We start from the raw sequence: 26,667 nt of genomic DNA, 5'->3' as shown, positions 1-26,667 counted from the left end.
ATATATATATATATATATATATATATATATATATATATATATATATATATATATATATATATATATATATATATATATATTCTGCTTAAATTCATGGAGGATATGGTTCAGTAGTAGCTGGGTTGTTCTCACCTTAAACCATGAAATCTCTCTTTCATAGTGAAGGGCTGCTGTGGATAACCCAAGAGCTGATGATTCTTGCATAATGTTCTCCTCCTGTTGATAATTTTTTTTCATGTTTACTGGGATTACCTCCTTTTGGGTTGCTGTGGATATCCGACGGGCTGATGATTCTTGCATAATGTTCTCCTTCTCCTCCTGATCATCCTTTTTCTTGTTTTCTGGGACTACCTCCTTTTGGGCTGTTGTGGATATCTGAGGAGCTGATGATTCTTGAATAATGTTCTCCTTCTCCTCCTGATCATCATTTTTCTTGTTTCCTGGGACTTCCTCCTTTTCCTCCTGTATGTATAGTATAATTATGGAAGGAGCCGGTATCAGCTAGCTGTAATTTATTAGAAGCTAGGAATCTAAATAGACTGGATCAATGGATAACATAAAATTAATTAAAGTTAGCTATCAAGCATTATAATTTGAGGGACTCTAATGTGCATGAGATAGTCTCAAGAATCCTTATTGATGAAAAGGGTATGATCAATATGGAAATGTAATGATTATATTGAAAAATATAAAAATGTATTACTAATCAACAATAAATTATTTTTTACTTATAAGGGAAAGTGTATGTAATACTATTGAAGAACAAATGTCAAATGCACTACTTTATTACATTTTTTTTTCAATAGTATTACATACACTTCCCATTTAAGTAACAAAAACTTTATTCTTAGTATTACATTTTTAATTATAAGTATTACACTTTTATTTTGACTCCAACCTGTCTCACGAATAAGGATTCGTGTGAAATCATCTCATACAAATTTTTGTCTTATATAAATAAATGTGTGTGTGCGTGTGTCTATATATATATATATATATATATATATATATATATATACTAGTTCAAATGTGGATAGGCCGGCCTTCCGGTGTGACTGTGCAGATTACACTATTAGGTATGCATAAATGCACCACAAAGTATTCAGAAATGCACTACAATGTATTCAAAATACACCACAGTGAAAATGCACAACCTTGGGACATGTGGTCATGCACCATTAGGTATCCATAAATGTACCACTACATGTTCAGAAATGTGTCAAGGTGAAATGCACCACACCCTTGTGGTGCATTCTTGCATACCTAGTGCTGACATAGTTGCATGTCTACACAGAATAAAATGTTGCTAAGGAACCAGACTGTGTGTGTACATATATATATATATATATATATATATATATATATATATAATGTTCAAATCCGATCAGCTCCATTATTATTATTATTATTTCTGGATGAAATATTTACGTACCTCATCATCATCATAAATCCATAGGTAGTCATCAGCTGCGATATTATCCTTAAATTCGCAAAATGTGTTTTCAGCCTGTGCCGCTAAATGCAAAATGTTGTTGTTGTTTAGGTCAAGACGGCGAGTCATGTAATATTGATAACCCTGTTTGTTGCATATATAATTCACTACGTTTTGTTGTCGGTATAACACAGCAACATGGAGGATAGTATGCCCACTTTTATTGCTCTCACAAAACAGATCAGGCTTACTCTTAAGAACCATGTCTAGAAACTCAACATTCCCATGTTTTGCAGCATAGTGAAGTATATCATCTTGACGGGCAATTTCCTTTCTAAACTCATCATCACTTAGATTACAATACTCTTTCCAAATAATGTCAAGTAACTCTCCAGCTTTTGTCTTTGCCACACATTCTTTTTCTTCTTCAACTCCCGCTTTTGTCTTTGCTACACATTCTTTTTCTTCTTCATCTCCATTGTGCACTATATATATATATAGTTAAAATTAAAAGTATAGTAGCTTTTATCAAAAAAAAAAAGAAAAGGTCTAGTAGCTAATTAAGCAAGTATAATTAATTAAATTTATTAGTGCTGGGTGGAGGCCGGTAAAGGCCTAGTCTAGTACTGGTGACTGGGAAATTGTTGACTGGAGGCCTGTAATGAGTAAAGGCCAAGTTCAGCACCCAGTTACAAAAATCTCCGCCTAAGCGCTCCTAGACCGAGGCGAATTGCTCCCTAGGTATCGCCTAGTAAGAGAAGTAAGAGATATATATATAATATATATAATATAATATATGACATACACCTACACACATGAATTAATTTTTTGTTTTTATAAGTCGTCGCCTAGAACCGCCTAGATACGGCCTAGGTGCAACCTAGACCGCATACGATTAGCGCCTAGAGCCTACTGCAACCATGCACCCAGCTTTTGAAAAATGTGATGGTGGTTTATAAGAAAATAAATTACCCATTTGTTACTAACTATAGCTTTTGATATAAGTGGTAAACGCTTGATCCGGCCTAACAATATGTATGTATATATAATGCATGTATTGCTCGATCGAGCAGAGGCAACTAACATATAATAATAATAATAATAATAATAATAAAATAAATGATAATGTAAATATGTATATGCATAGGTGGTACGTTCTTACAGAAAGCAGGCTTAGAGAAGAGTGCAGTAGTTGAGGCGGCAGCAAGAAATCTTGGCCAAATTCTTGCAGGTGCTATATGTTGTTGTTGTTGTTTGCGAACTAACATATGCAAGAAGGATCGATTTCCTTTGAATTTAGCTAAGGCAATTGTTCTGTCCTTTAAGATATATTTTTCTTCTTGAGAATTGTCCTTTAAGATCTTTAATGCCGCATCTGCATGTAATAATAATTAATAATTATTATAACCCTATTTGGCACAATTAAATGAAACTTGAAAAAACTAGTAACTACTAAGCTAATTAATTAAACTAAAGTGTTTGGTAAAATTAATTGTTAGAAATATGTGATAAGTATAAAAAGAAAAAAAAAGTTAAGATATTATGATTTTTATTAATTAAAGGAAGATTGTGTTATTTTTGTAAATTAATAAAGAAAAAATAAAATAAAATAAAAGCCATGGCTCTGTTTGGCAGAGCTTATTTAGGAGCTTATAGCTTATTTTAAGCTATTAATAAGCTATAAGTTCTGTTTGGTAATATTCTCAAAATAAACCAGTAGCTTAAAATAAGAGCTATTTTGAAACGCTACTTTAGGTAGCATTTCAAAAATAAGTTAGTAGCTTCTTAACTTTTTTTTCCATCTTTATCCTTATTATTTTAAATAAATGACATCAATACATCATTTATCCCACCCAATTAAAACTCTTTTGGCCTTTTCAATTTGATCCATATGTTTCGTTGTAATTTTAAATTGACATTTGTGTTTGAACAATAATTTTTGTATGAACTAATTTTATGAATTATACACATTTTGTTTTACTTTATATATTTTCAAATATATGTTCTTTATATTTTTATTAAAATATATTGATTTCATTATTTTATATTTTAATATGTAAACAAACCTATTTAAATTTAAAATTATTTAAATTTTATGAAGATGTCCTTTTTAGTATTTTTACATTTATCAGCTAATCAAAAAGCTAATTTTACCAAACACTTTTAAGCATAACAGCTAGCTTTAACAAATCTTCATATTTCAGTTTCGAGCTTATAGTTTTTCAGCTTTCTACTACTTTTCTGCTTTGAGCTACCTTTTTAGCTAGGTTTGCCAAACATGAACTTATTTTGAAATGCATTTCAAAATAAGCTACTCCTATTATTTTAAACTTTTCATGTTTCACCAAACATAATTTATAAGGTCACACTTGTGTGAGACCGTCTCACAGGTCTCAATCCGTCAAAGGATTGGATCCACATAATTTGGATCATACAAACCAACCGAAGACCAATTCATAACATTAACTATGATCCAAATTATGTTGATCTGATCCGGTTAATCCGTGAGAAGATCTCAGTTTTTGCCAAAATAAAGTAATTATATTAAATTAAATAAAGAAACTTAGCTAGCATATATATATATATATATATATAATATACCTACCATGCATGTCGTTATAAATAGTCATTACGAGAAGCTTAATCAGGTCCTTGCGATCCAAGTACTCGACCAAAGGTTTGACAGTATAGAGGTAAGAAACCATTTTGTTATGTCGTAGCAAAGCCGCCTGATAGATAGGGGCGATCTTGTCCGCCCCACCAGCCCCGATACTTATCAGATTTTGGTTCTCTTGTAGCATACACTTGGCGTTTTCCACAACACCCGATGCAACTGCGTTATAGAATGCAGTACATCCATACTCATTTACTACTTCCAATTCTTCACTTTTCAGCATTTCCACTACCTTCCTTACAAATAATGTGTTTCCTCCCACGGCTGCAATGTGAAGAAGCGTGTCCTTTCTTTTCGTAATGCTATCACGAGCGTAACTCGGGTTGTCACGTAGAATACCCTCTGCAGTTTTCCAGTTCCCATTTATGGCAGCATGATACAGGTCTTTGCATTTTTCACCCAAACCTGCAACTTCTGCACCTATATATATATATATATATATATATATATATATATATATATATATATATGTATAGTAGTTCAATCAAAGCGGCCATTGTATTGTTAATTAGTTTGTTCCTATGTATACCTAGGTAGCTATTGCTAGCTAGGAAAATATGTATATCATACTAGATTATTATTGAGATAACAATAAAAATAGAGTTAATTCCATTTTTTGTCCTAGATTCATAGATGACAATTCACTTTTAGTCCTTTTTATCAGAACATTCATATTTGGCCCTAGTATTATTGTGCCATGCCCATTTCTGGTCCTCCGTCAACAAAATCGTTAAAATGTCGTTAAATACATAGGCATTTCGATCATTTTTATTCAAAGTGGCTTGACCTTGCTATATTTTTATGTTTATTTTTTGTAAAAAATCTATAATTGAAGGCTGAAATGCATGCCTTTGTATTTAACGACGTTAGAACTGTTTTGTTGATAAAGGACAAAAAATGGTCATGTCACAATAATACTAGAACCAAATGTGGATGCTTTGATAAAAAAAAAAAAAAAAAAAAACTAAAAGTGGATTGACACCTATAAATCTAGGACCAAAAATGGAATTATATTCCCACGTAAGCCAGGTAGCTAGTTTAACTTTCAAGTAATTAATTGTGTTTAAATATAGGGAAAATGGCATCTTTAGTCCCTGAGTTATAGGGGTAGTGTAGACTCAGTCCCTGAGTTATGGGTGTATGCGAGTTTAGTCCCTCAGTTATTCACGAAGTGGCGAGTTTAGTCCCTGGCCATTAAATTTGACGAAAAAATTAAAAAATATTCAAAATTTGAGGGGTAAAATAGGAAATTCACATTTTATTATTCTTCTTATATCAAAACCACTTTTACAACATTATTTTTCACTTCTTAGCCTAATTATTTTCAAGATTTTTCATTTTTAAAAGCATTTTAATAACTTTCAAATGACTTGTTAGGAACCTGACTCTCGTATAACACACTTAAAACTTAGCACAAATAAAGAAATGTATGATCATTGTATTTAGGTGTATGAAACACACTATCCTAACAAGTTTTTATCTTTTTACTAAGCAACAAATGTAATAAAATTAAAACTTTTGAGATTTTTTTTACACACTATCCTATCTCAAAAGTTTTAATTTTATTACATTTGTTGCTTAGTAAAAAGATAAAAACTTGTTAGGATAGTGTGTTTCATACACCTAAATACAATGATCATGCATTTCTTTGTTTGTGCTAAGTTTTAAGTGTGTTATACGAGAGTCACGTTCCTAACAAGTCATTTGAAAGTTATTAAAATGTTTTTAAAAATGAAAAATATTGAAAATAATTAGGCTAAGAAGTGAAAAAATAATGTTGTAAAAGTGGTTTTGATATAAGAAAAATAATAAAATGTGAATTTCCTATTTTACCCCTCAAATTTTGAATATTTTTTAATTTTTTTGTCAAATTTAATGTTAAGGGACTAAACTCGCCACTTTGTGAATAACTGAGGGACTAAACTCGCATACAGCCATAACTTAAGGACTGAGTCTACACTACCCCTATAACTTAGGGACTAAAGATGCCATTTTCCCTTAAATATATAATAATTCATTACATATATAGAAGGTGAGAAATTTGGTAGTAATTAATTACCTTTTTCAAGATCATTATCGAATCCAGCTTCATCATCATAATGATCAGGAGGTGCAACAAAACCATGAAAAGGGAACCCTCCAAACACGTACGGATCCAGAAATTCATCTGAGTGAGGTGAAGTTTAAATGGCATTAAAATATCAATGACAAAATATCAAACATCAAACAGTCATAATAAGGTTATTAAAATACAAAATGACCCTGTTTGGTAAATGGCTGTTAGCTAATTAGGTTGGCTATTTGGGTTAGAAAGTATGATTTGTTGATAACATTAACTGATTGTAGAGAGTTATTTGATAAATTAGCTGTTAGGTGATAGCTGTTTGGTATAATTTCTTTTCTCAAAAAGCTAATTGAAAAGGCTGCTTTGAGTAGCCGTTTGAATTTTAGCATTTTGAAGTTACAAAAATCATATTAACCAAACACTTATATTGATTTTTTAATCAAGTCAAACAACTAATAGTGGTCAAATAAGTCAAAATTGACTGATAGAGCCCTATCAAATTTTGAACCTCTAACCAAAGACTTGTTAATATCAAATTTAGAATTCAACCAATCAACCTACTCAAATTATTAGTTATTTAAACATTAATATAAATTTTGGACAACATTTAATGCTATACATGTATACTAGTATAGATATATACATACTTGGAAGTGTATATAAAGTTGAGGTGGGGCTTGGAAAGGGGGCACCCGTAAAAAAGCCTCTCTGATCAATGGGTCCACCAAATTCAAAAGGATAACGAGGAGTAAAAGATGAGGGGTTCGGAACGGGAGTAAATAAGCCTCTTTGATCATAATGAGGAATAAAAGATGAGGTGGAGTTTGGAAAGGGGGCAGCTGCCCCCGTAAAGAAGCCCCTCTGATCAATAGGTCCACAAATAGGAGTAAAAGATGAGGTGGGGTAGTTCGGGAAAGGAGCAGCTGCCCCCATAAATAAGTTCCTCTGATCAATGGGTCCACCAAGAGAACGAGGAAAGGTGGGGTTCGGGAAGGGGACAGCTGCCCCCATATGTAAGCCTCTCTGATCAAAAGTAGAAGGATGAGTAAAAGATGAGGTGGGATCAGGGCCCACACCCATGTTGCTGTAATTGTCCATCATCTTGAAAACGTAGAGTGTTGATTAATTAGAATCTTCTTCACCAATCCCCTGTGCAATTATATAGATACAAAAACTTAACGTCAAACAATATATATACAAACATATATATATATATATATATATATATATATATATATATATTTATTTATTTATTTATTTATTTATTTATTTGTACTAATATTTTATATGCACGATGTGTAAAAAATAAATGTTCAATATTAATATTTATAGTTGTATATATATAATAATATGATATAATTATTTTTAATTCATATTAGATTAAAATTACAGTTGATAATTTGGGTATAATTTTGGTATGATTAATATTATTAAAGTAAGATTTTATATATGATAAATTAATAAAGATAATTATAGTAACATTTAATATATATTCTATCTTAAGTTTAACAATATAAGATATTTTTACCTAATAAAAATGATAATACATTATGGAATAAAGTCCAAATTGGTCACTGAACGTAACCTGAAAGTGCAATTAGGCCATTGAACCAAAAAATAGTGTAATTAGGCCACTGAACTCTTCAAATGCATGCAATTTCACCTTATAGCAGGTTACCATCCATTTTATCAGGTTACTTGCTTATGTGGACGGTGAATTGACATTTTAAAATAATTTTTAATAATAAACTATTAAAATAAAAAATTAAAATAATTTTAAAAATTAAAAAAAAACACCATAATAAAGCAAAAGTTGTTTTGTTAAAGAAGTTGACTTTCTGTAAATAATAATAATAATAATAATAATAATAATAATAATAATAATAATAATAATAATAATTAATTAATTAATTAAATTTGATTCATCCGTAGGTTTCCTATCAAGGTGACAAGGGTATTATTGGGGGAGGGGTGGCCTTAGGTGTGTTTTTTTTATTATTATTTTTAATTTTTTTAATTTTTTTAATTTTTTATTTTAATAGTTTATTATTAAACAAGTAACTTGATAAAATGCATGGTAACCTGCTATCAGTGAGATTGCATGCATTTAGAGTGTTCAGTGGCCTAATTGCACTTTTTTTTTGGTTCAGTGGCTTAATTGCACTTTTAGGTTACGTTCGGTGGCCAATTTGAACCTTATTCCATACATTATTTATAGCATAATGTACAACTCAGTTAGAATAGAAATACATATATAAATCATGGGTAATAACATATATTGGTTCACTCTTATAAAAAAAAATTTATTTAAATTTTAGATATTTATATTATAATAATGATGATGATGATGGTGATGATCTAAATCATTTTTATAAAATTCATATTTATATTTTTGGAAATATATAACTATCTGATACTTACTAATTAAAATCTAATGAAATCAAACTTATTTCTTATATTACTCTATAGTATATAATGTCTACATACATTATTATCATTGGAGAATATAAGAAAAGATATGGTGTATGCATGTGTATGCTAATAATGGGAAAAAGATAACGAAAGTTATAACGGTAAGAATATTTTTGTCCAAAAAAAGTATTGTACAATTCTTATAGTAAAATGTATGAATAAAATAGAAAAATGAACATAAATGAATGATACAATAAGTAATTAAACATTTAGTACAATTTTTAAATATTAATAATTAATATAAAATAAAAATTATTATTTTCAGTATAATCAAAATAAATATTTTTAACTTCTAATAAAAGTAGAAGTAAGGATGAGTATTGCTGTAAATAGTTAAAATCAAGAATAAAAATAATGTCCTAACAATTTTTCTTATTTATATAATTAGTTTTTTTAATGTGATACTGATAAGTCAATAAAATTTAAATTATTTTTCTGTTAAAAAAGACATGATTATAATAGACTTATTGGTATTGTCAAATAGTAATTAAAGAGTTATGTAATTAAATTATAGCATATAGATTCATAAATTTTTTAATGTATATAATTGAGAACTTAATTATTTTTGTATGCGAATTATTCATCCTTCTCAATGATATTTCTTTCAATAATCGGTTCTGACAGTTCAATCAACGCGCCCATTCCATATAAGAAACAACATACGGCGACCCGTCGACCCACTAGATTATTTCTTTCGGTTCTAGGCCGGGGTGGGTCCTGCTTCTAAGCTGTTCTATTAAAAATATGGGCCCTGTCTAATAATTTAATTTGGATCTTAACTATTTTTGTTTCGAGGTGAAATCTAATTAAATATAATACAGTAAAATAAAAAAAAATACAAAAATAATAATAGAGAGACAAGAGCATAGAGGATAAGATATTTTTTTTTAACATTTAGATTTCACTATAATGATAGGGAAAATTGTAATTTATGCCCATCCATAATATGTCAATTATCAATGTCACCCCTGAATTATTGTGGTGTAAATATTGCCCCTCAATTTTAAAAAACGGTACATATATTGCCCCTCCCGTGGTGTAAATATTGCCCCTCCTTCGTTACGGGAGGGGCAATATATGTACCGTTTTTAAAAATTGAGGGGCAACATTTACACCACTAATAATTCAGGGGTGACATTGATAATTGGCATATTATGGAGGGGCAAAAATTACAATTTTCCCATAATAATACAAAGAGATATCTATTTATAAAAGTAAGCAACATAATCCAAAAAAGACATGAAATATAAAGATACAAGTCTAGAAGATCTAAAAAATCTCTATAAGGTAATTGATCGAGTTCAATCCATATAGGCTTAAGTTATTGTATTGTATGACAAAAGTGTAAAAGTAATAACTTTTTTTTTGTCTAAATATAATGCATAAAATTCAACAAAGAAAAAAAATACATTTCAAAATTTAATTTAAAATTAGTGACATTTTCGTGCGTATTTAAATACAAATTTATTCACTCAAATTTCGATGTCAATTACTTCTAAAATTTTATTTTTTACTTACACTTAAACCAATATAAAAATTTTAAAAAAAACATTATCAAGTACAAAAATATCAAACTATATACAAATTTAAATATAAAAAAAAAAAAAATTGGACCCCAGAATTTGAAGGCCCTGTGTGGTTGCCATGGCCAGACATGACCAGGGCAGGCCCCTTCATCAACTTAATTGCAAAGTGAGCATACATATAGCACATATCATGTAAGAATTCATACTTAATGAACTATTATTAAATGTTAAATATTTGCTCGTTAAAAGACATGGATGATAATAAGCATGGGAATTAAGAAAAAATAAATGGTGATCAATCCTCAGCTCGTCGAAATGAATGAGTGGAGATTGAGATAATTATATTACCGGATTCAACATCAGAGTGTTTAGAGGCCGTACGGAGGATGAAAATTAAAGCACAGAGTGTTGATGTCTTCTTCTTGTACCCATCTATCCTCTTTTGCCAACAAAATCATCAAACAAGCCAAGAAAACTCTGCGAAGCAAGTACACTGTGGAGTGGAAGAAAGATGTGAAATTGCTGTGGAAGCTAGGACTATATATGCATATATAGGCTATGGATAAACATGAAAGGAGATGAATAAGAATCAATATCAGTCTTATATATGTAAAAAAAATTATGGATTTAATCAGATTTAAAAATAAATAAATAAATAACAAAAAGATGGATATCTCCCAAAAAATATCTTCTGGATATCATAATATAATGATTTTTTTTTTTACTAAGGTTGTGTTTTGATAGTATTTGGTTAACAACTTTTTAAAGCATAATTATGAGATTTGATTACATCTTCAATTGAAAATCTCATTCCTTAATAAAAAAAAATGTATCATTCCATCTTAATTGTAATATAATTTTTAAGTTTGAATTAGTATTTTTAGATTGTTGTTTTGATTTTTTTTTTTGGTTCATATTGGTACTTTGGATGACATTATATTAGGACCAATTATCTTGATTTTTTATTTTTGTATTTTAAAACATTTATTCCCCCATTATAAAATCATGCATAACAAAACACTAATATTATTTCATCATACTACCAAACATGTAAAATATTTTCACTAAATCCCATATCATTAACAATTATTTGATTCACATTTCGATTTCAATTTCCATGTGCGAACCAAACAGACCCTAAATCATATCATGAAAGTTAAGCATATTTACAAAAATAGTATCTCATTTTCAATTAATATATAAATCTTATATGTCTACTATTTTTCAATCAATGCGTATAGTAGTTGTGATTAATTTTAATTTCTCACACCTGACGCTATTCTCTCTCTCACACACATATGCGCTCAAGGATGTGTGCACCGTACCCTTATGATATGTAAAATTATTTTTTTTGAAAACAATCCCTTACTCCCTTAGGCACCAATTATTTCCATACGTAATTAACAACTCATTATACTATGGACCAGGTTCCCAATGCAGTGTAGATTCTGATGTATATATATGTGTCTTATATTATGAAATTTTGTCTTGTGTTACGTACGAAATTATGTACGTTAAGAGTATAAATTCTGTACTTGAAATAAATTAATAATTGTGTCTTATGTTATGATTTTCTATATCTTGTGTTGTGAAATTCTTTAATTTGCTTATGAGCACAAATGATGTCCCTAAATTAAATTTGAAAAATAAGTATTTTGTTGTAATTTTTTGTGTCTTGTGTTATGAAATTTTGTACCTTGTCGCTTTAATTCAAAGTCCATAATGTTATGTGAACCTTGATCCATGATATATAAATCGCCCTAATTATCGCTTAAGTCTCCCTTCCCCAATCCAATTGTCATTGGACCTAGACCCATCAATAATAATAATAATAATAATAATAATAATAATTATAATAATAATAATAATATTATTATTATTATTGAATACATTTTTAATACATAACAAAAATATGTTAGCGACAAATTATGAATTGACAAAAGTAAGTTAATCATCATAAGATGATAATATGTTATTCTCAATGGGAGTATTTCATTTTTGAAAATAAAGACTTATCGACAAAATAGGTCCATTCTAAAAGATGTTATTTCATTTCAAATAGTGTTATAGATTTTTCTTTTTGAAAAGAATATATATAGTGTTATAGATTATTTGTGACTTGATTTGAAGTGATGCAGCTAAAGTTGAGTTAGATGCTCTTGTCTGGCCAAAATATCTTACATTAATTATTATGAGCAACAGTAAAGTAAACAGAACAATTATAGCATCTTTAATGTGGACAAAACTAAATATATCAAAATGTTAAATATACTATTTTAAATATGAAAAATGCTAATAATTTTTAATTTTGTCACTCACAAATCTACAGCTTCATGATGTGGCAAAATCAAAAGCATTAATGTTTCTATTTTTAATTTTAATTTTTTTAATGTCTAAGATTTCACCACATAGAGTTGTGATTTGTGAGTGATAAAATTAGGGGTATAAAAGCATAATCTTGTGTGTGTGTGTGTATATACACACACACACACGGAGCTACAGTGGGGCAGTAAGGGCAGTTGCCCCTACTCACGTCACCCTCACCCTATATATAGTCCTTATATGTATATACGTATATATGCATATATGTATATATAGTACATGTTTTAAATATAAGTATGAGAAAACAGATATATATATAAACAATTGGTAAGTTTGAGTTGGTAGTGCGTGTTCCTTTTTAGGAAAGGTCTAGGGTTTGAATCTCCTATGACTTTTAGCAACTTTTTAATACATATATACATAACTTTTTAACAAATTAATTATAAGATGTGTAATTTATACTATTTTTTCTATTTGAATTATTTTATCAAATTAATTATGTTTTATATTTTGTTACGAATATTTTTATACAAAAATATATATTCTTTATGTATTTACTGCAGATAACGCAAAAAAATTTAAGAGTGATAAAATTAACCTTTCACCTCTTAAGCTTTTATCACCTTTTCTTCAAAAAAAAAAAAAAAAAAAAANTCTAAAAAAAAAAAAAAAAAAAAAGCTTTTATCACCTTTCATCCCAGGCTCTCTCTGAGCACTTGTTTAACTTTTCTCTAATTTGTTTTAAGAATAATTTTTTATTGCTCTCAAATTTGAAACTCTGTCATGACACCCAAGAATGGATACACACAGCCATTTGCACACCTTTTAAGGGCACCAATGGCCTGATAATCAATTCGGTATAGTGATAAAAAGTTAACAATTTGTGCACAAAAGTACGGAGTAATAAAGTTACAAGGTTTTTTTTTTTCAAAAAAAAAAAAAAGTAATAAAGTTACAAAGGCAAAGCTAATAATGCATATTTAACCTATTATATGACATGACACTTGCACCAATTAAATTATAATAGAGCACATGCATGCCTGCTTTTTTGAAAACAAGACTTAGATAGGAAACCAATTAAGAAAGAGTTTGGGCTGACTAAGGGTGCGTTTGGTTCGCACACGGGAATCGGAATCGGAATGGGTATCAAATACTTGGTAATGGTAATGGGTTTTGGTGATAGTATTTAACATGTTTGGTAGTTGGGTGGAATGGGAATGATTATTAATAGTTGGGGAAGAAAGGAGGAAGGGAGATGAAACCCTTATTTAATAAGGGTATGGGTTTTGTCATTAATAGGGTATTTCAAACCCATAGTAGCATTCACAAAACCTATCAACCAAACACAAGCAATCACTTTCATACACATTCCTTATGCCTAAACCCACCAACCAAACACACCCTAATTTGGGATGCAATCATGCAGCTTACTCTTTGCAATGACGATCATAAAATCCTTCCATTTTTTAATTTTAAATATATTCAGTATCCATATTCTGATTTTGTAAAAATGTATTAAATTTCACCCTATTGTGTTAATAACATTTTGACCAAAACTATAACATTTTTAAAAATAAAGCAAAATAATGTTAAAAACTAAAAGTGTGAATGTTATTATAGTTATAGAAATTTAAAATAAAATAAACTCTTACAACAAATTTGGTTCATGGAATGAATTTTAAAAGAATCAGAGTCATATTAGGTATATAGAGAATAGAATAGAGAAAATATTATATTACATTGTTTGGTTTTCGAAAAGAATGAATTTCAAGAATTGAATTTTAGTGTTTGATCGATTTATAAAATAAAATGGAATGCGTAGTCAAAAAGGTATAAATTATTATTGATGATGATGACGACGATGACAACAATGACGGTTGTGACTTTGAAAGGACCAAGCCCACTATAAAACTGTGTTTAATATTAGATAAAAAGTATGAAAGATGTATTCAATTGATAGCGCCCAATATCTACTATACTAATAAGAGCCAAAGAGAGTTAGGCCCAAAATGGGTAGAAAAATGGCGGTCAAATTATTTAATCAAATGGATGGTTAAGATGAATTATTTAATCAAATAGATGGTTAAGATAATTCAGATTAATATTATTAGTAGAGATTACCTAATTTAACCTTACTTTTATGATTATCCGTTAAGTTTTTCGTTAAATATTATCTTCTCCGTTAATATTCCGTTAACTTTTAACTTACCCATTAATTTCTATATAAAAAAAAAAGTCTTAGGTTCGAACCTCATCTCAATCAAATTTGACATAATTAAGTTTCTCACTCTATTTTACTCTTATTAAATTAAATAAATTAGTAGCTACAACAAAAAAAAATGATACATATGTATTTCTTTAATTTAGAATTATGTGTCTACAATACCTTTATTTGAAAAAATTATTCATTATCAAAAAATTAAATTAAATAAGAGAAATAATTTCATTAGTTATATTGTCTTTATTTTCTCTCATGCAAATATTCTTTACATTCAAATTTATCAATTGATATTCATTACATTGTCTNAAAAAAAAAAAAAAAAAAAAAGCTTTTATCACCTTTCATCCCAGGCTCTCTCTGAGCACTTGTTTAACTTTTCTCTAATTTGTTTTAAGAATAATTTTTTATTGCTCTCAAATTTGAAACTCTGTCATGACACCCAAGAATGGATACACACAGCCATTTGCACACCTTTTAAGGGCACCAATGGCCTGATAATCAATTCGGTATAGTGATAAAAAGTTAACAATTTGTGCACAAAAGTACGGAGTAATAAAGTTACAAGGTTTTTTTTTTTCAAAAAAAAAAAAAAGTAATAAAGTTACAAAGGCAAAGCTAATAATGCATATTTAACCTATTATATGACATGACACTTGCACCAATTAAATTATAATAGAGCACATGCATGCCTGCTTTTTTGAAAACAAGACTTAGATAGGAAACCAATTAAGAAAGAGTTTGGGCTGACTAAGGGTGCGTTTGGTTCGCACACGGGAATCGGAATCGGAATGGGTATCAAATACTTGGTAATGGTAATGGGTTTTGGTGATAGTATTTAACATGTTTGGTAGTTGGGTGGAATGGGAATGATTATTAATAGTTGGGGAAGAAAGGAGGAAGGGAGATGAAACCCTTATTTAATAAGGGTATGGGTTTTGTCATTAATAGGGTATTTCAAACCCATAGTAGCATTCACAAAACCTATCAACCAAACACAAGCAATCACTTTCATACACATTCCTTATGCCTAAACCCACCAACCAAACACACCCTAATTTGGGATGCAATCATGCAGCTTACTCTTTGCAATGACGATCATAAAATCCTTCCATTTTTTAATTTTAAATATATTCAGTATCCATATTCTGATTTTGTAAAAATGTATTAAATTTCACCCTATTGTGTTAATAACATTTTGACCAAAACTATAACATTTTTAAAAATAAAGCAAAATAATGTTAAAAACTAAAAGTGTGAATGTTATTATAGTTATAGAAATTTAAAATAAAATAAACTCTTACAACAAATTTGGTTCATGGAATGAATTTTAAAAGAATCAGAGTCATATTAGGTATATAGAGAATAGAATAGAGAAAATATTATATTACATTGTTTGGTTTTCGAAAAGAATGAATTTCAAGAATTGAATTTTAGTGTTTGATCGATTTATAAAATAAAATGGAATGCGTAGTCAAAAAGGTATAAATTATTATTGATGATGATGACGACGATGACAACAATGACGGTTGTGACTTTGAAAGGACCAAGCCCACTATAAAACTGTGTTTAATATTAGATAAAAAGTATGAAAGATGTATTCAATTGATAGCGCCCAATATCTACTATACTAATAAGAGCCAAAGAGAGTTAGGCCCAAAATGGGTAGAAAAATGGCGGTCAAATTATTTAATCAAATGGATGGTTAAGATGAATTATTTAATCAAATAGATGGTTAAGATAATTCAGATTAATATTATTAGTAGAGATTACCTAATTTAACCTTACTTTTATGATTATCCGTTAAGTTTTTCGTTAAATATTATCTTCTCCGTTAATATTCCGTTAACTTTTAACTTACCCATTAATTTCTATATAAAAAAAAAAGTCTTAGGTTCGAACCTCATCTCAATCAAATTTGACATAATTAAGTTTCTCACTCTATTTTACTCTTATTAAATTAAATAAATTAGTAGCTACAACAAAAAAAAATGATACATATGTATTTCTTTAATTTAGAATTATGTGTCTACAATACCTTTATTTGAAAAAATTATTCATTATCAAAAAATTAAATTAAATAAGAGAAATAATTTCATTAGTTATATTGTCTTTATTTTCTCTCATGCAAATATTCTTTACATTCAAATTTATCAATTGATATTCATTACATTGTCTATTATCTTATTTTTACAATATCTTGTAATCAAATATCAAAGTTATAGTACGAAATAATGTTATTTATTTATTTACCAAGTATTTTATTAATACTATGAAAAAAAAATTTTAAATAATTTGAAGCTAATTATATTAACTACTTGGGGATTGGTTGACAAAGAGAGTAATCAAATAACCCAACAAATTGAAGCGGAATCACTCTATTTTACTCTTATTGAATTAAATAAATTAGTAATTACACCAAAAAATGATACATATGTATTTCTTTAATACCATGAAAAAAATAAAAAAGAATAGTTTGAAACCAATCATATTAACTACTTGGGGGATTTGTTGACAATGAAAGTACTCAAATAACCCATTACCCAGCAAATTGAAGCGAGAATAATGGTTGAACCAAATGAACCCCAAGCAGAACACCTAAAGGAAAGTCCATAGCTCCTATATCATAATCTCATTGCATGACGTTGTCATCTATGCTACCAACAATAACCGAATTGCAAATAACACACTACCAACAAAAAGGAAGAGAACAGATAGTAAAGATGAAGACAATGACAATGTTACTCAAAAGAGAATTAAGAACACTTAGAAAAATTCAAACAAAAAGTAGTATTTATTTAGACTATCATTTTTAAACCAAATATTTAGACTATCGATTTTACAAGGTTGCAAACATTTATTTTAGTAATAATTATAATGAATTTTCTATATTATCCTAGATTCATATACTTTGAGTTAGATATTTAAATAAAAAAATTCGACATTCAATTACCCATGTATAAACTTCTCCTATATAATCTTGCATTGATATACTTTCAAATATTTATTTAAATATAAACATTGGACATTAACTCATTCGCGCAATGCGCGTATAAAACTAGTGCTTAAAATAAGAGTTAATTTCACTTTTGGTCCTATGACCATTGAGGTCTTGTTAATTTTGAGTTTTAAAAATGTCAAATTAGTACATTAATTATTCAATTTTTCTCAATTTTCAATCCATCTGACCAAATTTCCAGCAAAAAATAATTAAAAAGACAAATTTACCTTCAAATTTTTAAAGCTTGTCCGGAGATTTACGTAAAGCCTGTCTGACGATGAACTTGGCTTCTCGGTTCGACAATGGCGACTCTGACACTAGTTGCCTCTTGCTAGGAAAGTCGAGGCTGTCAACGACTCCGACTCTGTTTCACAGTGGGCGTTTGGCGACTTCGACACCACTAGTCTCGTGGCGGCGGAGTCCGTACTCTGTGGTAGGCCCTCTGGTGGGTGCTGCTAGTAGTCGTCACCGGTTATTCGCTGTTTTGTTTGACGGAAGCCTGACAGTCATGGAGTATTTCTTGCATCGATGCTCTTTGCAAAGTCCACCTAAATGGACAGTTTTGAAACTCATGAATTGAAATTAACACGACCTCAATAGTCATAGGAACAAAAGTGAAAATAACTCCTTAAAATAATATAAATGGGCAACAAGTGTATTGAATAAACAAAAGAGATAAATTTGGCCAAAGGGACCCAACTAACAAGCCCAACCACTAGGGGTGAATTACTACTACTAACAAGCGGACCGTAGAAGACATTGACATATTGTGTTGTTGAATGAGGGAGGATTCAAGAGAGAAGAATAGTTGATGATCATATGAATAGGACACCCCTACCTTTTATACTACTCCTAGGGTCGAAAGTTCTGGACAACTACATGGACCATAGTGCCACCCGCCCTCCTCTGCCATATGTGTGACTATCTAGACACTAAAACCTTGAACCCATAAGAATCCAAGCACAACCACAAATATTGATAAACATATCAACACTAATAAACACACTAAAAATATAAAACAAATGCAATAGGAAACGATATGGCTCAAGTTAGGGAATATAACCTTCTAGATGCTACAATAATCTATGGGATTAAGGGGAGTATAACTCGACCTTGGGTTCCAAGATTGTCAACACCAACTCTTTTGTTCCACTTTTGTCTTAGTTTGCCCAAATAACTAAGACTATTGAAAGCATCACTCTATGACTCTCTTGGAAGTATTTTAGCATCTCTTTAGCTTCATGTTGGATCCCATTGATTCCAAATGCATCATAAATGCTCCATTTTACTCCAATATTCTCCAATAATGCATGAAAATGTTTTTTTTTTTGTTTTTTTAGTTTCAAGCGAGAGATATTGTACCTTAATGCACAAATAAAGCAAACAAGAGCTATTTTAACATGATATATATATTTTGGGGGTTAAAATGAGATTAAATATGGGGGTAAAGTGTATGTAAAATCTGTACAAAGTACAGCTGTCAATGGTCTGCCCTAATTGGCCGATCTAAGTTGGACCCTCCGAAAATTTACCGATAGCTAATGGGATTTAGTGAGGGACAAAAAGGCCCGAGAACGATCCTCCATTCGCCCATCGATGGTTTTCTCTAGTCTGCTCGACCCTCAAGGTGTCCGCTACTCATTGATGAGTAAAGATCCAACGCCGGTGTTACCTGGTAGCGCTCCCACGACCTAGGTAGACCGATCCTTCCCATCGCTCGTTTTCCCATATTCCGCTGCATACCGCGTTGCCAATCACACCCTTAGTGTTTTTTTCCTAAGCTTTGCACTATGGCACCATGTACTAAACGCCTTATTACACTTTAACCCCAAACTTTCTCCCTTTCTTTACTTTACACCCTATCCCTTAAGTCTTTGCTCTCTAGCCACCTGTATATTATACCTTACCACACTTTAGCTACCAAGCTTTATTTCTGGACCCAATTTAGGCCCACAAAATAATGCCCTTAGGCTCCAATTATTTCCATACCTAACTAACACTTGGATCTGCCATCCCCACCCAATTGACATTGGGCCAAGGCCCCATGGCCTATCACAAGTGCTCCGCTTCTTCTAGTTGTACTCTCACGGTCGGGATGGCCTATCACAAGTGCTCCGCTTCTTCTAGTTGTACTCTCACGGTCGGGATACTAAATGCACTAGTGTGCTCGAGAAGTACACTAGTGAGGTTGGAAAATGCACTATTGAGTTTGAAAAGTGCACTAGTGAGGTCGAAAAATACACTAGTGAGGTCAGAAAATACACTAGTGAGCTCCGTAGGGTAATTTGATTGCCCTATAACCTTATCAACAAGAGTCGCGACCAGTGTGGTAGGTTGACGGCTGAGGGTAAACGGCCTGGGATGAAGCAGTTCATGAGCATGTACTAAGGGAATGCTAGATGGTGTGTGGTGCATGTGGTTGACTAATTGGGATGAACATGAGTCGTGACTAGTTAGTAGGCGGACGGCTGATGGTAAACAGTTAGGGACGAAATGATTCGTGAACATGCACTGGGAAATGTATGTTGCATGGTACATGTGGCTGCCCAATTGGAATATAATGTGCATGAGTCATGATTAGTATAACAAGTAGACGGTTGAACGACTTGGGATGAAGTAAGGTACGTTGGAAGTGCAAATTTTACTATGAATCGCGCATCAAAATGACATCATTTTGATTAATGAAAATAAACGGCTAAAACGGCTCTGTCCCGCGCAACTGCAGTTCCTTTTTAACTCACCTGCAGTTCCCTTTCAAGACAACTGCAGTTCTTTTTGGATATAACTGCAGTTTCATTCGATATTATACACTCAAATATGTGAACCTATTATTCAGTTTCCTTTCAACACAACTACAGTTTCTTTTATAATACATTGCAGTTTCCTTTCAAGTTTCAACACAACTACAATATCATTTCGATATAACTACAGTTTCATTGGAAAATATACACACCAAAAATATGAAATTGTTATTCAGTATCAGTTTATATACACTATAGTTTCATATCAACACAACTACTGTTTCATTCGATAATATAAAAATAAATGTGAGACAATATCTTTTAAGATGAACTGTAGTTTCATTTACAGAGTTCCGTTACGACTAACGGTTGTTGTTTCCCATACTTACTGAAACGCCGTCGCTTTGTGACCATGGTCCACAATTGTGGACCATGGTCCACCATATAACTACTGCGTTAGAAGGTAGTTAACCAGTCGTTATATCGTGGACCACGGTCCACAATGCATTGTGGACTGTGGTCACTGATACTACAGTTCATCGCAAAAGATACTACCTTACATTTGTTTTTATATTATTGAATGAAACTGTAGTTATATCGAAATGTAACTGTAGTTGTGTTGAAATGTAACTGCAGTGTATATGAACTGATACTGAATAACAGTTTCACATTTGTTTTTATATTATTATCGAATGAAACTGTAGTTATATCGAAATGTAACTGTAGTTGTGTTGAAATGCATGTAACTGCAGTATATATGAACTGATACTGAATAATAGTTTCACATTTGTGTTTTTATATTATCGAATGAAACTGTAGTTATATCGAAATGTAACTGTAGTTGTGTTGAAATGCATGTAACTGCAGTATATATGAACTGATACTGAATAATAGTTTCACATTTGTGTTTTTATATTATCGAATGAAACTGTAGTTATATCGAAATGTAACTGTAGTTGTGTTGAAATGCATGTAACTGCAGTATATATGAACTGATACTGAATAATAGTTTCACATTTGTGTTTTTATATTATCGAATGAAACTGTAGTTATATCGAAATGTAACTGTAGTTGTGTTGAAATGCATGTAACTGCAGTATATATGAACTGATACTGAATAATAGTTTCACATTTGTGTTTTTATATTATCGAATGAAACTGTAGTTATATCGAAATGTAACTGTAGTTGTGTTGAAATGCATGTAACTGCAGTATATATGAACTGATACTGAATAATAGTTTCACATTTGTGTTTTTATATTATCGAATGAAACTGTAGTTATATCGAAATGTAACTGTAGTTGTGTTGAAATGCATGTAACTGCAGTATATATGAACTGATACTGAATAATAGTTTCACATTTGTGTTTTTATATTATCGAATGAAACTGTAGTTATATCGAAATGTAACTGTAGTTGTGTTGAAATGCATGTAACTGCAGTATATATGAACTGATACTGAATAATAGTTTCACATTTGTGTTTTTATATTATCGAATGAAACTGTAGTTATATCGAAATGTAACTGTAGTTGTGTTGAAATGTAACTGCAGTGTATATGAACTGATACTGAATAACAGTTTCACATTTGTTTTTATATTATTATCGAATGAAACTGTAGTTATATCGAAATGTAACTGTAGTTGTGTTGAAATGCATGTAACTGCAGTATATATGAACTGATACTGAATAATAGTTTCACATTTGTGTTTTTATATTATCGAATGAAACTGTAGTTATATCGAAATGCAACTGCAGTTGTGTTGAAATGTAAATGTAGTTGTGTTGAAATGTAACTGCAGTGTATATGAACTAAGAGTGAATGACGCGGAACGGAGGTCGTTTCATCTGTCTGTTTTCATTAATCAAAACGACGTCGTATTGATGCGTGGTCCACAATCCATTGTGGACTGCGGTCCACGATATAATTTCTGTTGGTAGTAAAAACATACTTATTTTTGTCTGGTGCTTGTTTCAATTTCTACATATTTGTCAAATGTCAATGTTCTTGTTTCCACAAGTTCCTTTATTGTAGCAGGTACATCAGAACCTTATCTTTCACCATCCGTTGAGACATAAATATATATGCCAAATTAAATAATTGAAGTTGCCAAAGACCTTGTGGTCTAGCTAGTGGCACCCGGTGTCCCAGTTAACACTCCCACATGGATGATGGGAGTGGGTTTGAGTCTCAGTGGAGGTAACTGTTGACTCTTTGTGCTTCATCAATAGCTTGAGAAAGCTAGTACTCAAAAAAAATTATGGATATTTAATTCGAAAACAAGAAAAATATTTTTAAAAAAATAAATCATATTTTAAAAAATACATAGTATCATATATATGTAAAAATAAATCATATTTAGTTAGTACTCAAAAAAAATTATGGATATTTAATTTGAAAACAAAAAAAAAATATTTTTTTAAAAATAAATCATATTTTAAAAAATACATAGTATCATATATATGTAAAAATAAATCATATTTTAAAAAATACATAGTATCATAGATATGTCACGGGTTTAAATTTCGCAATAATATTTAAGGTTAGCTTATCTTAGGAGGGGGATTGAGTCCTAGCAATAACATTTAAAACTAGCTGGTGCTGGGAAGGGGGATTGATCGGCGGAGGCAGGGCGCTTGATCTTAATAGGGTTCAATCCCACTTTCTTGCTTATAATTTGATCCTAACTAGCCTCTCACTAATTCAATTCTAATGTAAAATTTTGAATATTTATCATTTTTTAGGTTTAAAAATACATTTACAGTACATTAATTTTGTAATTAAAACACAAAAATTTTGAATATTTATCATTTTTTAGGTTTAAAAATACATTTACAGTACATTAATTTTGTAATTAAAACACTTCCATTAGTCATTATTAGGGTTTTTTTTTTTTTTGAATACTATTGACCCTGTTACATCATACATGTAGTATCTGTCCATATACTCTCTCAACCTACTGAAGCCCAACAAAGTCAACATTGTCCCCGCTGAGGCTCGAACTAATGACCTCCAACTTGGGAGAATCACTGCCGCTTGACCACAAGGCCTTTGGCCATTATTAGGGTTTATTTGGTCCCAAGAAGGGCATTCTATTACATTATCCTTCTTCAGAGTTGATTTATAAGTTTGGTGCTTTATGCACCTCATGCATCTCCCTTTTTCAATTCATACATCTATTTTATTTTTGTGTAAGGAGTATCTAACTATTCTAGAAAGCAAATGGTATTATTCTGCATAATTTTCCTGTTAACTTTGAAATTTAGTAATCCAATTTGTGCAGGTTTATTATGAATTCATGAGAAGCTTTCGAGTTGAGTTCAATGATTTGTTCATTGCGGGTCTCATTTCTGCTGTGGAAATTAGACTTGGAGCTTCTGGGGACTTGGAGTACCCTTCTTTTTCTGAAAGAAATGGATGGAGATTTCTTGGTATTTGCGAGTTTCAAGTATCTATTTGCTCATTACACCAAGGTCTATGAATTCATTTCTATTAATCCTTTTATAGTATCTTCATAATTGTCAAGTTCAATCCGATCTATTTCCTTTCATAATGTATTGGCAGTAAACACTTTTTGTAGTGCTATGACATAAGCAGAACCTCTAATGTATTGGAAGTAAACTCACTCTCTAGAATGGTGTTGTAATGTTGATCCTCACGAGTCACAAGCACATCCTCCAATTAGAACTGTGTGATGTAAAATGAGGCTGTTTCAATTCCCTATTAGTAAAACGAACACTAGGCTCAAAAGCTGCAATTAACTTGTGTCCAAGGACAATATAGATTACAAACTATTCTTTACATTTCTAAATTGGTAATTGACACTAAACTATTCTTTAAGTTTCTTCTGCGAAATCTTAAAGATGCTGCAAAGAAACGAGGGCAGCCTTCCTGGGGCACGAGGCCTGATCATGTTGGTTGTTATAATTCTAGGCCACATGACACTAGATTTTTCTGTGAACGAGGTGATTATGGTAGCTACTATGGACCATTCTTCCTCTAGTGGTATTCCCAAACCTTAATAGATCATGCCGATATCATTCTGTCAGTTGCAACTGAAGCATTTGATGAAACACCGTTAGTTGTGAAACATCGTTAGTTGTGAAGGTATGTATCTATGTGTATGCAACCACTACCTGAGGGTGTGCACTGGATAAACCCAGCCTTGTGACCCTAATTAGAAAAGAACCTCAAAGAGGTAAACCAGCCTAGGTTGCCCATAGCTGACCAGCTCAAATCAAGAAGGCCAATCGGCGTTCTTGCTGGGAATCCAACTTGTAACATTGTGGTTACCAAGTCAACGGTTTAACCAACTTGGTATGTTTGCTACGTTTTTTGTTTGTTTGAACTTAAAATAAGATCACATAATCTTTGGAGACTTGAGCATTGGAACAGGGGTGTAAGCTCGCCTACCCTATTACTCCATAATTTATTTGCTCTGTGCCATCTGGTACTTAGGGAACTCTGGGTAATGTGACAGCATTAAACATGATCTTGATAACTGAAAAATAAACATGCAAGTGTTCGGAGTAAATGTTTGTGTGATGAAATGGGAAAATAATGAGTTTTTCCTCATTTCTTGCAGATTTCGGGAATTCATTGGTGGTATAAAACGAGCAGCCATGCAGCAGAACTCACTGCTGGATATTACAACACATCAAACCAAGATGGCTATTCTCCACTGTTTGAGGTCCTCAAAAAACACAATGCGACAATGAAATTCGTCAGCAAGGAAATGGAGACACAGATTTCACCCCACGATCTTGTTGAAGCATCTGCAGATCCCAATGGCTTGTGTTTGCAGGTTCTTGCATTCTCAACTTTGCTCATAAGTCATAACTAACTCTTAAAAGTCTGTATGTATGCAAACTTCACGAAAACTTTTTCCTTTCCTTAGGTCCTAAATGGTGCTTGGGATGAGGGACTAGCTATAGCTGGTCATCACGCCCCCCGGGATTATAATAGAGAAACATTTATGAGACTCGTGGAGACATCAAAGCCAAGAAATGATCACGAACGATACCACTGTAGCTTCTTTGTACTCGAACGGCCATGGCAGCGGATTCAAACGGCAGATAGCATCTCAGAATTAGAATACTTTGTTAAATGCATGCATGGCTATGCATAGTGTACCATTTTTGGGTTTTCTCTCTCTTATATTTGCTTTAGAAACCATATCTGTACAGCTGTACTATATTACAGGATTCTTATCCTTGTCAAGGCATCAAAATACATCATGAATCTTAATTCCGAAATCTGAAATATATCATAGGATTGTTATGAGCTAGTCTTTATTTATTTATTTATTTTTTTAATTAGTTTGGAGTAAGTCGACTCAAGTTTCAACTAATTTGAGATCAGTTGAGTTGTTAAATTATTGGCTCAATTTGGTAACATAGTTAATTTATCAAGAAATTATTGTATGGACCATGAATGCAATATACATTTTTAATATACTAAAACTACATTATGGCCTTTTTTGGCAATCAGCGTTAGCGGACTGTATTATCAGTTAATGAATTGCGGATTGTACAAGTAAAATGACCAAAAGAGTATGTGTGTGTGATGGAAACAGCTACAAACTTAGTTGTCTTTACAATGTTTCTTTGTTTCCTCCATACTTACGGGATTCCAATTCTTTTGTATGGCCAAATTGTTGGTTTCCATTAGATTGGTTTTTTAGGGTGACCTACATGTTTCCAACAGAGCTTCACTGGTCAGTCCTTTATTTCCCCCTTAGGCTAAGATGGATTATGCATTTGTTAGGTTCTTATTATTCATCAAGTTGGCTTCACCTCACCTCGCTTATTTTACTTGCTGAGTCCTGTAGTTGGTCAGTTACTGCCGGTTGTCGAAACATCTCCAATGTACTATCTCCGTCCCATTTTGGATGTCTGATTCGTTTAATGAGGCTTGACTGAAGTTATTTTTAATCCAATTTTTCATAATATTAAATTTAACATTAATATATAAAATTTATATATTTAGAAACTACATTAAAAAAGTACTATTAAACACAAAAAATTAAATTTAAAAATAATGAAAAATTACTAGAGAAAATAAGCAATAAAGAAGAGTTGGTTTGACCAATGAATAGTAAATAGGGCATACAAAATGGGATAGAGGGAGTATTTAACTGTTCAGACTGCTTCAGGTAGATCACATTAATCGGGGAATATGCTCCTATGTAAAATCTTGTATATAGTATATACTGT

The 26,667-nt window shown here is 31.1% G+C and overlaps 2 protein-coding genes across 5 annotated transcripts in view; one reads left to right on the top strand and one right to left on the bottom strand.

The window, feature by feature from the left end:
* Window positions 1-10,745, bottom strand: part of LOC116027492 — a 12,559-nt gene extending 1,814 nt beyond the window's left edge. For 3 of the 4 annotated variants that reach the window (XM_031269161.1, XM_031269163.1, XM_031269162.1), the window contains exons 1-7: window positions 10,518-10,744; window positions 6,819-7,320; window positions 6,166-6,273; window positions 4,038-4,526; window positions 2,595-2,807; window positions 1,433-1,917; window positions 133-462 (exon numbers count right to left, since the gene is read on the bottom strand). In XM_031269161.1, the coding sequence (XP_031125021.1) occupies window positions 133-462; window positions 1,433-1,917; window positions 2,595-2,807; window positions 4,038-4,526; window positions 6,166-6,273; window positions 6,819-7,272 (2,079 nt within the window). In that variant the 5' untranslated portion in view covers window positions 7,273-7,320; window positions 10,518-10,744. Of the gene's footprint in view, window positions 1-132; window positions 463-1,432; window positions 1,918-2,594; window positions 2,808-4,037; window positions 4,527-6,165; window positions 6,274-6,818; window positions 7,321-10,517 lie in introns of all 4 variants that reach the window. The other variant, XM_031269160.1, reaches the window with a different exon arrangement.
* A 12,978-nt stretch (window positions 10,746-23,723) lies between these two features.
* LOC116028008 (beta-amylase 8-like) lies at window positions 23,724-25,708 on the top strand. Its single transcript, XM_031269808.1, has 3 exons — window positions 23,724-23,925; window positions 25,038-25,256; window positions 25,350-25,708. The coding sequence occupies exons 1-3, from the start codon at window positions 23,776-23,778 to the stop codon at window positions 25,578-25,580; spliced, it is 600 nt and encodes a 199-aa protein (XP_031125668.1). The 5' UTR covers window positions 23,724-23,775; the 3' UTR covers window positions 25,581-25,708.
* The last annotated feature ends 959 nt before the right edge of the window (window positions 25,709-26,667 follow it).

This window comes from Ipomoea triloba, chromosome 8, assembly GCF_003576645.1.
Source record: "Ipomoea triloba cultivar NCNSP0323 chromosome 8, ASM357664v1".
Classification (NCBI taxonomy): Eukaryota; Viridiplantae; Streptophyta; class Magnoliopsida; order Solanales; family Convolvulaceae; genus Ipomoea; species Ipomoea triloba.
This window is presented reverse-complemented; position numbering and strand designations above follow the sequence as displayed.

Coding starts and splice junctions, on each gene's coding strand:
- LOC116028008 (XM_031269808.1), top strand. CDS start 23,776: ATGATTTGTTCATTGCGGGTCTCATTTCTGCTGTGGAAATTAGACTTG. Junction 23,926..25,037: donor TATTTGCTCATTACACCAAG/GTCTATGAATTC, acceptor CATTTCTTGCAG/ATTTCGGGAATTCATTGGTG. Junction 25,257..25,349: donor CCAATGGCTTGTGTTTGCAG/GTTCTTGCATTC, acceptor TCCTTTCCTTAG/GTCCTAAATGGTGCTTGGGA.